The sequence below is a fragment of the Colobus angolensis genome, unplaced genomic scaffold, assembly GCF_000951035.1.
Source record: "Colobus angolensis palliatus isolate OR3802 unplaced genomic scaffold, Cang.pa_1.0 Scaffold457, whole genome shotgun sequence".
Taxonomy (NCBI): Eukaryota; Metazoa; Chordata; class Mammalia; order Primates; family Cercopithecidae; genus Colobus; species Colobus angolensis.
The window spans coordinates 439,332-453,643 of record NW_012118010.1 but is presented as its reverse complement, the minus strand read 5'-3'; the positions used below and the strand labels follow the sequence as shown (position 1 = coordinate 453,643).

Below are 14,312 nucleotides of genomic sequence, written 5' to 3'. Positions count from 1 at the left end.
CACCCAACTCCTGTTGGGTTGTGAATTTCTTAAAAGCAGGAATCGTCCCTGTCATCTTGGGATCTCCAACCTTTGCCAGAGTGCTTGGCCCACTGTTGGGGCTCAGTAACTACTGGAGGCCACAACCTTAAATATTGGGGTGACTGTAGGACTTGGCCACCCCCTGGCCAGATGGAGAACCTGGGGTGCTGGGTACAGAGGGAGGAACTGAATGCCACAGGTTGCCCAGCTCAAGTCAGTAATTTCTCTATAGTCATTGTAAATCCATCATACCCTGGACTTTCAAGAAGGACTCTGTGCCTTCTGTAGCAGTGAATGGCAGAATTCAAACTATAACACATGCCTGGTTTGACCTGATATATTGTGCATGGGAAGTGGTTATTTTTCACATGTTAGATCTGATACTCTTAAGAGGTCGTGGTAGCCAACTTGAATTCCCTGTGGTTATGAACTTCTTCGTGGTGTTACTTGTTACCTTGTAAGGCAGCCCTATAAGGGGCAACTTGCTGTCTCCTGGCTACTTTGTCTATCAGTCTAGTTTTTTTCTCTAGGACCACAGGGAAAGTGATCCCTCACCTTTCCAGTGGCCATTTCACATCATGTTCATTCATTTATTTGTGTGTTTATATATGCATCCATTAATGTAATCATTCATTTAAAAACAGTTTTAAGGCCTATTTTGTCCAAGACGGTCAAGTTCTCTGTTCCCATTGAGCTGACATCTTTAGAGAAGAGAACTAGACAGTTAAGCAACAAATCAAACAAACAGGAGAAATAAAATCATGAATAAAGAGCCATGAATAAAGAAAATAGGGCAAAATGAGGGTCGGGGCAAATTTTGATAGAGTAGACAGAACGATGGCTTTGAGGATGAGGCACCTACACACAGTGTGGGAGAAGAGCATCTAGGAAATTGAAGGAAGGGAAGGTGGTCAGTGTGGCTTGCGTGGCAGTGAGGGAGGGGAGAAAGATAGAAAATGAGGATGGAAGCCTGAGCAGGGCGGTCCATGCCTGTAATTCCAACACTTTGGGAACCTGAGGCAGGAGGATCACTGAAGTTCAGAAGTTCAAGACCAGTCTGCGTAACAGCAAAATCTCATCTCTACAAAAAAAAAAAAAAAAAAAATTAGCTGGATGTGGTGGTGCGCACCTGTATTCCTAGCTACTTGGGAGGCTGACGTGAGAGGATCGCTTGAGCCCAGGAGTTTGAGGCTGCAGTGAGTGTGATGATGCCACTGCACTCCACCTGGGCAACAGAGTGAGACCCTGTCTCTAAAAAAATAATAATTTTTTAAAAAGAGAAGAAAATGAAGATGGAGTGGCAGGCAGGGGCCAACCCATATGGGACCTTGTACCCATGATGAGGCGCCAAGGATCTCTTGTCAGAAAGAGAGAAGCCTTTTGAGGGTTTAAAACAGAGGAGTGATGTATAATTTTGCCAGAGCACTTTGAATGTGGGATCTTGAGGTAGATTTCCAAATCTGTAAAGACAACAGGGAGCTGCCTGCTACTTTTATTTTGAGGAATCAGAAAGGTTCTGATTTAGAGGTGGGTTTTGGAAGCCCTGGAGAGAGAGAGCACCATAATATCTGGAGCCAGAGTCGAGTATCCCAAAACAAGTCATGGGATTCTCCTCTTGGAAGGTCGTCTTGGAAAGGCATCCTCCTTTTCTAGATAGCCAGGATTGGTATTCTTTGTTTTTCCCATGTCCCTCTTATGAATTCTCAGCAACGGGGGAAAAAAATAGGAGGCAAGAGACCTTTCATTATTTCCTCATGGAGAAGGATGTCTTATCCTTCGCTGCCACTGTTGTCTGTGATGGAACCCACGCTGCCAGAGAGGAGTGGATGTCTCATTGTCAGAACCAGAGTTATGGACAATGTATTTATGTGTTGTTTTTTAAGATGCACATCCATTAAAAAAAAAAAAAAAACAGACAAGTAAGCATCTAGTAAAAACATTGCCACACATGATGGATAAAGGGCAGTATTCTTAATGTACAGAACTCACCTCAGTAGGAAACCAGAGGCCCTATTTTGCTTTGAATGGAAAAGGATGTGAACATACTTTTACAGAAAAGAAAATGCAGATGGTTAATAAAAAGTGTTTAATTTCACTAGAATCGGAGAAATGCAAACTAAAACAATAGCAGGATACAGGGTGTCTTTTGAGGGAGAATTCTGTTGTCAAATTGAAAAACAGTATTTTTCAAAAACTGCAGTGCTGGTGAGGCTGTAATGAGATGGACACTCAAAAACAGTTTGTGAGATGTACCTTAAAAAGGGGACTTTTTTGGGGTATCTTACAAAAAGCTTACACCCTTTAATCCATTAATCCTACTTCTTAGGATCTGTCTTATGAAAATAATTTAAATTAATGGCACTAATTTTTATGTAGCATATTGGAAATAGCCTATATGATAATAGTAAATGATTGGTAGACTTAATTATGATATATCATTCAGTGAACTATTGTGTAGAAATTAGAAATTATATTTTGGAAGATATTTTTGGTAGAGAAAAATATTTACACTATACTATTATGTGAAAAACATTAAAATCAACTAATAGAAAGTATGGAGCAATTATGAATGTGAATGCATGCTATATACATTGAAATTGATCATTGGATCAAAAATGTTTATACAAAGGTTGTTAGGAGTTTCCTCTGCATTGTAAAATTATGGGTACTTTGTTTACTGCTTTGTACATGCCAAGGAATTTTTGTTTTGTTTTGCACAAGGAATGTGTATTACTTTTAAAATCAGATAAAAGTAGCAAATGGTTATAAGTGCTCCCTATTGCCCCATCCTGGGCAACAGAGCCAGACTCTGTCTCTGCAAAATAGAAAGCAGTAAGTGCACCTTATTGCCTGTCAGAGACACACCCACAGTTTCCCTTCATTCCTTCTTCCATCACTCTGTTGCTGTAATTCCAAGATTCTAACCCTAACCCTAAGCACAGAGTGATACGAATACTGTCATACCCTTTTGAATGTCAACGTCATTTCTACAGTGAGACTGATTTTTTGTGTGTGATTTAAAAGTAAGGAATCCAAAAATAGTTTGATCTTTGATGATATGAATCAAACAATGTGTGAATCCTCCTGGGGCCCTGTGGTGGAGTCAAATCATGTGGACTTGGAGCCAGATGACCTAAGTTCAAATATGGCTCTCCTGCTCCCAAGCTTTGTGATTCGAAAAGTTCATAATTTCCCTGGGCTGCAGTGTTTCCATCTATAAAATAGGGAGATGGTCCAGACCTTTACCCAGGTCTGTTTGTGAGCACTCATCAGGATCCTCCCTGTAGAGAGACCTAGCAAATAGCCCGGCATGGACCTGGCCATCAAATCCATACTCTTGCTGCTTTCCAGAGGTTGCTACTTGAACAAAAAAGACAAGATGTGTTGGTTGATTTGAGATCTGCAGGAACAAGAGCCGGAGCTGTGAGGCTACACACAGAGGCCCTGCTGCCTCTCTTCAGTGTATCTTTTTGAACGAGTGACTTAGTCTTCCTGAGGCTCAGGGTGCTCGTTTGTGAAATGGGAGTTGATGACAACACTCCCCTCCTAGGGCAGTTGTCCTCACCATAGATAATACATACATTCAGTAGAGTGCGTGGTACCTTGCACAATCTCAGTTGATTCACTGAGTTATTTGATATATTTTTTTCTGGTTGCAAGTGAAATAGATGTTCAATGTAGGGAATTTAGGAAAGAGCCTTTAAGAGACAGTGAGAGAGAGAGAGAGAACGTATGTATTGCTCCCAGCCCTTTGACTTGATGGTGGAGTAGCTGTGCCTTTGCACCTAACCGCCCTCATCCCCTACCCTCCCGCTTCTGAACTAAGCTGCCAACCTGCAAGTCAGTGCTATCATCCCCAGCAAGCTGCGGCCGGACGCCCTGGTGTTTCATCAATGCCCCAGTGTGGTAACACTGCTCTTGGCTCTCTCAGCAGATCCTTCAAGCCAGACTTCATCCTGGTCCGCCAGCACGCCTACAGCATGGCCCTGGGGGAAGATTACCGCAGCCTGGTCATCGGCCTGCAGTATGGAGGGCTGCCTGCTGTCAACTCTCTCTACTCCGTCTACAACTTCTGCAGCAAGCCCTGGGTGGTAGGTGACAGGGCAGGCTGACCTGGAGGGATCTGGGAGGCAGTGGGTAGCCTCCCGCTCTGCGACAAGCCCACTCCCTAGCATGGAGGCCTCAGTAGTAAAAATTCTTATTTAAGCAACTGAACTGAACTTGGATCCTAGGGCTCTTGTTGGAATTGTTGCCTAACAATTATGTTAATATTATATTTTATATATTATTATGATAAATATTTATAGGCCGGGCACGGTGGCTCATGCCTGTAATCCCAGTACACTGGGAGGCCAAGGCAGGAGGATCACCTGAGGTTGGTAGTTGGAGACCAGCCTGACCGACATGGAGAAACCCCATCTCTGCTAAAAATACAAAATTAGCCAGGCGTGGTGGCGCATGCCTGTAATTCCACTGTAATCCCAGCTACTTGGGAGGCTGAGGCAGGAGAATCCCTTGAACCCGGGAGGCGGAGGTTGTAGTGAGCTGAGATCGTGCCGTTGCATTCCAGCCTGGGCAACAACAGCGAAACTCCGTCTCAAAAAAAAAACTTTATAATAAATAAATACATATATATTAATATAAACATATTATATATTATACATGTTACATGTAACATGATATATTATTTACATATATGTAATAATTGATCTTTGTAATATATTATATAATACAGTGATACAATATATACTATTAATAATAATATATAACAAAACATATTATTACATAACAACATATTATGATATGGTGTTGTGTTATAATATTAGTCATAAAGATGTGCCATATTGTTTTATGAATAAATATCATTGTTGTTAACAGCAGACCCCATTTATTGAGCACTTACTATGTCCCAGAAAACTATGCTACCTGGCACTCATACTGTCATTCTCATGTGAAGTGAGTGTCACCCCTTCGTTTTACAGAGACAGAAGCTCAGCTTCAGGCCAGTTAAGGAACTTGCTCAGTGAGTGGTGAGGCCAAAAGTTGAGCCATCTCTCCCCAACACCCAACATTTAATTTCTCTTCTTTTATTTCTTAGTTTCAGTCATTCATTTCATTTATTTGAGTTTCCATCCAAATGTTACCTATAAGAAAGACCTCTTAAAATACTACTCCTTGGCCCAGCATGGTAGCTCACGTGTGTAATCCCAGCACTTTGGGAGGCCGAGGCAGGTGGATCACGAAGTCAAGAGATCGAGACCATGCTGGCCAACATGATGAAACACCATCTCTACTAAAAACATAAAAATCAGCTGGGCGTGGTGGCACATGCCTGTAGTCCCAGCTACTTGGGAGGCTGAGGCGGGAGAATCACTTGAACTTGGGAGGTGAAGGTTGCAGAGAGCCCAGATCGGCCACTGCACTCCAGCCTGGAGACAGAACGAGACTCTGTCTCAAAAAAAAAAAAAAAAAAAAACCACTCCTCCACTTGCTCAAGTACTCTCAAATCCCTTACCCTGCTTTATTTTTTTCCTAGATACTTATCTCCACCTAGAATGATAAATTCATCCATTCGTTTGTGCATTATCTGTCTCTATGATTAGGAGTTATTCATTCAAGCAACAAATACTTCTTGGGCACTTACTGTGTTTCCGGTACTGTCCTAAGTCCTAGAAACATAGCAGTGAACGACTCAGACCAAAATCCCTGCCTCGTGGATCTTACATTCTAGTGAGCAGGGGCATGTGTGGTGCTTTAATACATATGCAGTATGTCCCGTGATCCGTGACAAGGGGGAAGATAAAGGATGGAAAGCGGATGGGTAATGTGGAAGCTGGGGGCTATGTGGATTGTGCTCTGTGAAGCTCATAGCTGTCTGGTCTGTGGTGTTTTGCTGTCTCTCTGTGTGACCACCCGGTGGTGTAGGATGGTAGTTGAGAGTGTGAGCTCTGAAGCCGGATTCCTAGGTCCAGGCTTCTCCATTTATGAGCTGTGCTACCTTGAGCAACCCCCTTAACCTCTCTGAACTTAGCTTCCTTATTTAGAAAGTGGTGATAGTAATAGAGCCTTCCTGGTAGGGTTATGATTTAATAGATGAAAGTGCTTAGAATGTGGCTGGCACAAAGTGCACACTCAATAAATGGTAAAAATTATCACTGCCTTAGGTACTTGAAACAAGTTCCATGTAGAGTTGGGACACTCAGTATTTACTGAATGGCTACATGCATTAATTTAATAGGTGTGGATAGACTTTACCACTATTGTCATGGCCCTGGTCTCCTTCTCATTCTGCCCTAACTGGGCTTTTTGGCCAATGGCATCCAAGATTTTCAAGTGCCACTGTTAGGAAAGGGTCCTAGATAGTGTTAGCCCTTCCCCACCTTTTTCTGCAGTTACCACGATAGTAGCAACCACCATTCATCAGCACTAACTGTGCACTATCCTGAGCCCTTAACATGCATATTGTGTTTAATTCTCAGCACCGTTATGAGTAGGAGTTGCTAATATCTCCATCTTACAGATGAGGAAACTGAGGCTCACATAGCTAGTAGTAAGTGGTAGAGCTAGGCCTCTTCAAAACTCATGTGCTTACCTGTGGAATCACTCTCCCTTTCTGGACTCCAATTTCCTTGTCTGTAAAATGAGGGACCCCACACACACATGTATCGTTTTCCATATTTCTGAGTTCTCCTAAACCTTCCGAGTTGACCCCCTGCTGTGCTGCATCTGAAGGCCACCCCCCAAGGTTTTGCAAACCAGTCCTGGGCGGATGCAGAAAGTTCCTAGTTACTCTGTTTTCAATGTGCAGGCTCTTAGTATTGAGTGACCTCCAAGTCAGCTTGGCCACTCGTTTAACCACTGGGCATCCACACGGGACCACAAATTCCAGTTGATTCCTTTACCTTGTTCAGAATCTGATTTGCTCTTCTCTGCTTATATCCACCAGCAGCTCTCCTTCACCTTCTGGGTGAATTCTAAGCTTTCTGGTCAGGCCTTTAAGGCCTGTGATCCGTGATGGATCACGCTTTGACCTCGTCTCTCATCATCACCTGCAACTGACACCATAGCATGGCAGCTGCAGAGGGTCTCCAGCACACACTAGTCTCAATGCACACCTGGAGGGCCCTTTCTCCTTCTCTTATGTCATCTGCTCCAGGGGATCATCCTGACTCCCTACTCTGTCCCCCTTCCAGGTCTCATCATCCCCTGTGCTTCCCTCCAGCAAGACATTAGTATCACAGCCATGCACCTGCAGCCTGTCTTCCCTCAGCCCTTGCCTCCATGTTCAGCTTGTTGCTCCGATAATAAAGCATAGTGATAGAGCTCACCTTTGAGCTCTGGAGACAACAGCTGGCAAAACAAGCAAGTGTTGAAGCAGGAGGAGAGCAGTGGGAAGGGATGTGGCTCGAGCTGTTGGAAATGAGAGGGGTTGCAACAGCAGAGAAAATATTTATTAATAATAACACCTAGCATTTTAGCACTGCTGTGGACAAAGCACTGCCTTTGGCACACTGTATCCTTACAACAATCCCATGAGGTTGGATCTCCAGTTTACAAGTGAAGAAACCAAAGTTCAGAAACCTGAATTGACTTCCCAGGTTATACAGCTAGTAATTGGCAAAGCAAGAATTTGAACCCAGGGAGGCTGGATCCACATCTAACACCATCAATTACCATGCAAAGCTGCCTCTCTAGAAAGAAGACATTATAGGCGAAGTGCAGGGCCTGAACATCAGCAGGTGGAGAAGGACCTTGTGTGAAATGCTGAGGCTGTAGTAAGTGCTCATTAAATATGGTTGAACTGAACCCAGTGTACTGCCTACTTACTAGGTCTTGGGCAGAAATGGAGGGGTTAACATGGCTGGATGATGGAGAGGATGAATGTCCAGCCAAGGAATCTGGTCTTTATCCTATAGGCAGGGAGCACCTACTGAAGCTCAGCTCAGAACAGTCGATGCTTGAGGCCCCAGATCAAGTGGGAGGTTTTGCCCTACTGGGTAACAATGGTTGATCAACATTCTCTCCTCTTCTATCCTAGTTCTCTCAACTCATTAAGATCTTCCATTCCCTGGGTCCTGAGAAGTTCCCGCTTGTGGAGCAAACATTTTTCCCCAACCATAAGCCAATGGTGAGTGCCCTTTTTTACTCTGTTTCTTTGCGTGATGTGGAGTGAATACAGATGTCTTGTCCTCAGTCCCTTTGGATGAAGGAGGTGGACTCTAGGGGTTGTACGCTGACCACGCAGACTCTAAGGTGGAGTCACAGTGTCCTGTGGGAGTGCCTGGATTTCCTAAAGGAAGTCATCTCTCCAGGTGAAATGCGGGCAGTAGGGCAAATGACAAAGGTGTACCACATTCCTTGGACCTTGGAGATTTTCCGCAAATCAGGGGACAAGTTCTGGGTGCATGTTGGAGCCAGCCTTTTCCAATTTCTGAATGCACCTGAGATCTCCTCTGGGAAGCATTTAGGGCTTAGCTCAGAGTATGTGGTACAGCCTCCCATTTGGAGGATACCTAGGTGGAAGAGGTGAATGTCTTTTTGAATGAGGTGAAGGGTTCTCCACCTGAAGCCAGAAAGTGTTGTGGGGAGGAGGTCTGAGCAGCAGGAAAGAGCCTGCAACATGTCTGCTTGCATAGTTGGTGGTCTTCTTAAACTGGTCAAAGGAATTCGAGGCCGTGACCCTGCGCTTGGCCTTGCAAGGAATGAGTCTTTGGGAACAGAACAATGAATAGGGTATCCCATAGTCCCAGCTGGGGACTTACTGTGGCTGTTTGTAGAGTCCAAGCTCAGGCTGCTGGCTAGACAGTCCTGTTTGAAGACACTGATGGTTAGGACTGCAGGTTCCAGGAGGAATCACTCTAACCAAGCAGAATTTTCAATTCATGATCTTTCCCCTATATCTGATCGGGCAAGAGTCACAGAATCCAGAACATGCTGGCTGAGATAAGAAGGGCACATGTGAAAGCCAACATATCCCGAAACCCTGGATTTTCCTTACTGTATGCATCCTTACAGTGGGGAAAATTCAGAGGTCATTATCAGACCAGCCTGAATTTGAATCCCAGTTCTGTCTACACACCAGGTCTCAGGAAAATGACTTTATCTCTGTGAGCCCCAACTTCTTCAGGTAAAAACCATGGTTGATTGTGGAGCAACCTCATCGAGTAGTCGGAATTTCATGAGATCCTGTATATAAAGTGCCGTACCTGGCATGTGGTAGGAGTAGCTTTAAAACAAGGGTGAAAACCTGGAACATTTGTCAGTGGCGGTTTGAAAGTCGGGCGAGGGGTCTGCAGCCAGCCCAGCCCATTGACAGTGACAGGCCCTGCTGTAAACTCTGAAAAGAGGTTGTTATAAGCTCTGGGAAAAGGTCGCCAGCTGTCGTGAGACCTCATGAGTTTCTGGTGTTCCCAACTAGGCCAAGCCATACTTGGAATTTCAAGCAGGCAATTGACATCAAGGACTGCTGTTTGCAGGCCACCCCTCCCCACCTCCACCAGGTTGGGATTCTTAGGAAGAAAACAAGGAGGGCTGAGTGAGGACTCCAGTCTGGAGGTACTTGTGCCACCAATAGGTGATTAGGTACAGGTATATTAATAGATCCAGATTCAGCAGAACTAGGGAGGACTCGAGCAATAGAATCAGGGAGCAAAGTCAAGGCAGGGCACCTCTCCTGAGATTCCTTCCGCAAGGGAAAAGGACTGGAGCGGGGTGGGGCCAGGCCATAGCAGTGCATGGAGGGAGGGACGTGTCCAGGCCTGGAGCTGGGGACAGACTTCCAAGGCCTGCTGGCGTGTACATAACTCCCCGTGGTGGTCAGAACACAACAAGGCAAGAGACAGCAGATGTGTGATAGAAATAAAACCACTTTACTGTTTAGAATAAAGGACACACTATAAAAAGTGAACATTATGCAACATTACAAGACAATATACATTCACGGAATATAAAATTCATAAATAACATGGAGGAAAACTGTAAACAGTGCTACAAAATTTAGCAACAAATACATTCCTTCTAGACAGGGTTCGAGATCTCTGGTTGGTTTCTCTCCATCACTTCTGGGTTTCAGGACAGCAGACTGGCTAAAGGGAAAGGTGGGTGCTGGGAGAATCTTAAGAAGCCCCTACCCCCAAAGCAAAAACTATTTTCCAAGTTCTTCCCTTGCTCTTGCCTCCAAAGAGTCAATTTGGAAGTTGTTATCACATCCACCTCCCTACTTTCCCCCATTTTGTTTTGCTTCTGCCATCAGATTTTTATTATGTTTCTCTCTGATAAAAATACTCTAGTGACATGTTTACCGTAGGTAGCCAGAAGCCATCTTGGGGTAGTCCAGACTGTCAGTTGTCATGTGCAAGACAGAGGTCTGGGGCATGGAAGGGTAGTGTCTCCTGTGGGCCACAGTTTCCCCTGGACAGGGCTATTACAAACAGTCATGTTTCTTTAATTGTTCAAGAACCATGTTGCCACCATGAGGCTCGTCTGGAACTAGGGGAGGGTAAAAGACAGGAGTCTCTCGGTATTACCTACCCTGGACAGAGCAGAGCACTGGCCTGAGAGCTGGGAGCCTGGGCGTGGAGCTTCCTTGATTGGCAGGCAGAAGAGATGTCCAAAGGAGGCAGCAAGAACTTGGAATTGTATTTCCTATGGCCCTGGATTCTTAGGAAAATCATAGCTTCCCAACTGGATGGGCAACAGGACTTGGGGTGAAGTAAATGGTAGACTACCCAGGGCCGGGTGACACAGAACAAGAACATGAATGTACTTTAAACTTTTTTCCTACTCCAGGAACAATTGGGATTCCAATAGGGAGGAGGCTGGAGGAGTCTCAGTTACTAGTTCCTTCTAGTTCCCCCAATTCACCAGTCTAGCTGCTTGCCTAGAAGTATTTTCCTCTCCATTCCACTGTAGAATTTGATTCAGGAAAATGGCGGCATGTGGGTTTCATTTTTTTTTCTCTTAAACACAATGTACACATATTACAGCCTACACATGACACAAGATTTAGCAAAATAAAATGTTCACGATATGATTGAAATACAGAAGTGTCTCAGCTACATAAATGACTTTAAATTATGCAGTAAGTGAACGGGTGAAATAAAAAAGCTATAGCTTATAGAAAGCTCAAAACCGCCCTCTGACATCGCTTTGCAAAAGACCCTTCTTTGCCCAGGGCTTCCTCACCAAAGCCTAACAGATGGAGCTGTGGTTCTGCTAATTTATCGACTCTGCAGGGAAACGTCAGGTGCCTCATGCTCAGCCTTCACCCAAGTTCCTCCTTGTGTGAGAGGGGCTGACCACCCCAGGGAGTGTGAATGGCCAGATGCCCCACAGAGAAGACACTGATGTCCCCTCGTGGGAGTGAGCTTGTGTAGGTCGGTCAGGGGCCCCACCATGCGAGACCTTGAGGTGAAGAAAAGGACAATCCCAAAACATCAAGTCTGGGCTCATCCATTCAAAACCACTGACCTGCCGGCCTCAGCTTCTTCTGCTCACACTGCCTCACAGAGAAGGCCAAGCCTCCCATTCTCCCCCTGCCAAATGGCATGACCACAGAGGGAAAGGTACATGGTAATGAAATTGATCCCAAGGAAACCCGATGCCTGTACTGTCTTCCCGCTCTGGGGTTCTGCCAAGCATCTTGCCTGGGCACTTGTGTGTGTGCAAGACACTACAATGTGTTGTCTGCTGCTTTTTTTTTTTTTTTTTCTTCTCCTGTTTCAATTGGCAGCTCTGTTTCCTAAAGTGGAATGAACTGAAGATACAAATACTAATAGAAGATAAATACCCATAAGCTGAAAAAAAGAGACAGAGAGCACTCATGTTCAATGTCACCATCCTACCACCCCCCCGTAAAATATACATTATCACCTAGTCTCAGTATCTCACTTTTGACACTAAAACTTAAAATAATTTTATTTAATAGGAGAATTTATATTATAGTTTTATTTCAAAAAAAAAAAAAAAACACAACAGAAACCCTACAACTGGTTGCAAACTCAGGCTTTCCCCAGTGACCAACAATTTTAATTCCAAGAGGTGAGGATCTCAGGAGGTGGCATTCACCCACCAGGGAGCTAGGGAAAGGGGACCAAGCTGTCTCCACACCCAGGAGAGGTGTCCCTCCAGCCGAGGCAGGACACTGCAGCTCTCCCTCCTGTGCCCAGGCCCTTGACTACACTGTCATCTGCCATCTGAGCCAAGCCAGGAAGGCAGTTAAAAGGAAGGCCCCCAAACATGAAGCAGGGAAAAGGAGATGGACAGGGGTCAGATGACCTGTGATAGGGAAGAGAGGGTGCTGACGGTGTTCAGAATTTCAAATTTTAATTAAAATGAAAAAAAAAATGTCAACTTGGAATGTCATGATTTTCTTCAAACAAGCAACGACAACAAAATAGAAGAGATTAAACTATTGGCGTATTTAACAGCATTGAACAGAATTCTGTGTCCTGTAAAAAAATTAGCTTATGTCCCCATGTGGGTATATGCAAATGTGTATACAAACATATCCCCCTAGGTGAGCTAAACACTATTCTGGAAATAGTATCCTCTACCCAAATCTACTTGGCTATATCTGTGGATAGTGTAAGATGTGTATATTTCACCAATTTACATAAAAGCAAGCTCCCGGCCAAATCTACCAAAGAGTTTTCCAGGAGGAAATCTGGTGGGAGGCAGGGAGAGGAAAGACATTCATCTCAGTCTTTCACCTGAGCTTTTGTACAAAGCAGGCAAATTGCCTCCTGACCTCAGGCAGATGTTTAAGTCTTCACCAACTAAGAAAGCTCTGTTATTCTGGCCTGGGTGCTTGCTCCAGACTCAGGAACATCTGGTCAATGCAAGCATCCCTGGGCTGGGGAACTGCGTGTGTGCTGCGTCATCTCCGACTCTCTTGTAGTTCCTTCCTTCCCTCCCTCACTCTTACATGCAGACACAGACAGACAGTCTGGTTGGGACATGCAGTGGCAGCTCCTGGTGTGTAAGATCTTTCTCACACCTCGAGTCTATCTGCTTGCTGCCTTTGACTGATCCTGAAATGGCTGGCCTTTCAGCCACTTCCTTGTCTGTGTCCTTTATGTATTGGAGGAGAAGGACAAAGGGAAGAGGGTCTGGGAGATGGTGAGGTGGGGGAGAAGAAAGAGGGGTGGGAATTACAATCCCCAACTGGAGTAGTTTTTCATTTTTGTTTTCCTAAAAAAATAGAGATTATATTATCACGAAGAAGAGGAATACAGGTTCCTCATTCTTTCCGGCATGGCACCAGAAATTCCCAGGTGGAAATGAGTGATGTCAAAACCAAAAAGAAGGGGCAGGGTGGGGCCAGGAGGATAGTTCCCAGTAAACCCCATATGATAGCATAGACCTTTCTTTAAGTGTTCCAAGTGCTAAATTTGCAAGAAAACAGGCACTAATTTCATTGTCATCATCTGGGAAGAGTTAGTGTCCGAGGGAAGCTCAGCGGGAAGGGAGGGAAGTGAGGTGGGGCAGGGTCTGGCGTTCAGGGGTCTGTGGCATTGATGATGCTTTTGTCCGGGGGGGCCCATCCTCGGTACCAGCTGCAGTAGCCGCCCTTCTGCCGGATGCAGGCATAGTGTTTGGACTGGTAGCCAGGGTAGCCGAAATTGGAGAGCATGTCGGTCCAGAGACACTCGTTCTTGGAAGTAACAAAGCAAGGCAGGTAGTAGCAGGACTTGATCTGCAATTAGATAACAGGCAGCAGTTGATGGAATCTGCCATGGTATGCCCAGGCCTGAGGCTGCTGAGCCTGGGGCCACTGCAGGGGAAGCCTAGCCACGTCAGTCTCTCAGTGATGATAATATAAATAGGACTAGCGAACATTTGTTGAGCACCTACTATCTCACAGACATTCTGATAAGTGCTTTGATAGTATTCTCTTTAATTCTCATCACAGTTTTATCTCCCTTTTTACAGATAAAGAAATAGACATTCTGATAAGTGCTTTGATATTATTCTCTTTAATTCTCATCACAGTTTTATCTCCCTTTTTACAGATAAAGAAATAGGAGGCTCGGAGAGGTTAAGTAACTTGTTGCAGGTCACATAGTCAGTAAGTAGCAGAATTAGACCATTGAGAGGGCTTTTTCATCTCAAATAGATAGGAGATCTCAGTTGTTTTAGGAAATCGAGGAATTAGAAAGGTTACAGTATAAACTTTGGAGTCTAGCTGCCCTAGGTTGGAAACCAGATTCAGTGAACTGTGGGATCTAGGGCTAGTTACTTAAGTTCTCTGAGCTCTCATCTGCAGAATGGAGATCATAGTAATTAAAACC

The 14,312-nt window shown here is 44.7% G+C and overlaps 2 protein-coding genes across 4 annotated transcripts in view; one reads left to right on the top strand and one right to left on the bottom strand.

Moving 5' to 3' along the window:
• SYN3 (synapsin III) overlaps positions 1–14,312 on the top strand; it is a 598,011-nt gene that overhangs the window by 187,336 nt on the left and 396,363 nt on the right. The window contains exons 5-6 of the mRNA XM_011958047.1: positions 3,956–4,112; positions 8,060–8,149. Coding sequence (XP_011813437.1) covers positions 3,956–4,112; positions 8,060–8,149 — 247 coding nt within the window. The remainder of the gene's footprint in view (positions 1–3,955; positions 4,113–8,059; positions 8,150–14,312) is intronic.
• TIMP3 (TIMP metallopeptidase inhibitor 3) overlaps positions 9,868–14,312 on the bottom strand; it is a 68,321-nt gene continuing 63,876 nt past the window's right edge. For all 3 annotated transcript variants that reach the window (XM_011958044.1, XM_011958045.1, XM_011958046.1), the window contains one exon: positions 9,868–13,717. In XM_011958044.1, coding sequence (XP_011813434.1) covers positions 13,520–13,717 — 198 coding nt within the window. In that variant the 3' untranslated portion in view covers positions 9,868–13,519. The remainder of the gene's footprint in view (positions 13,718–14,312) is intronic.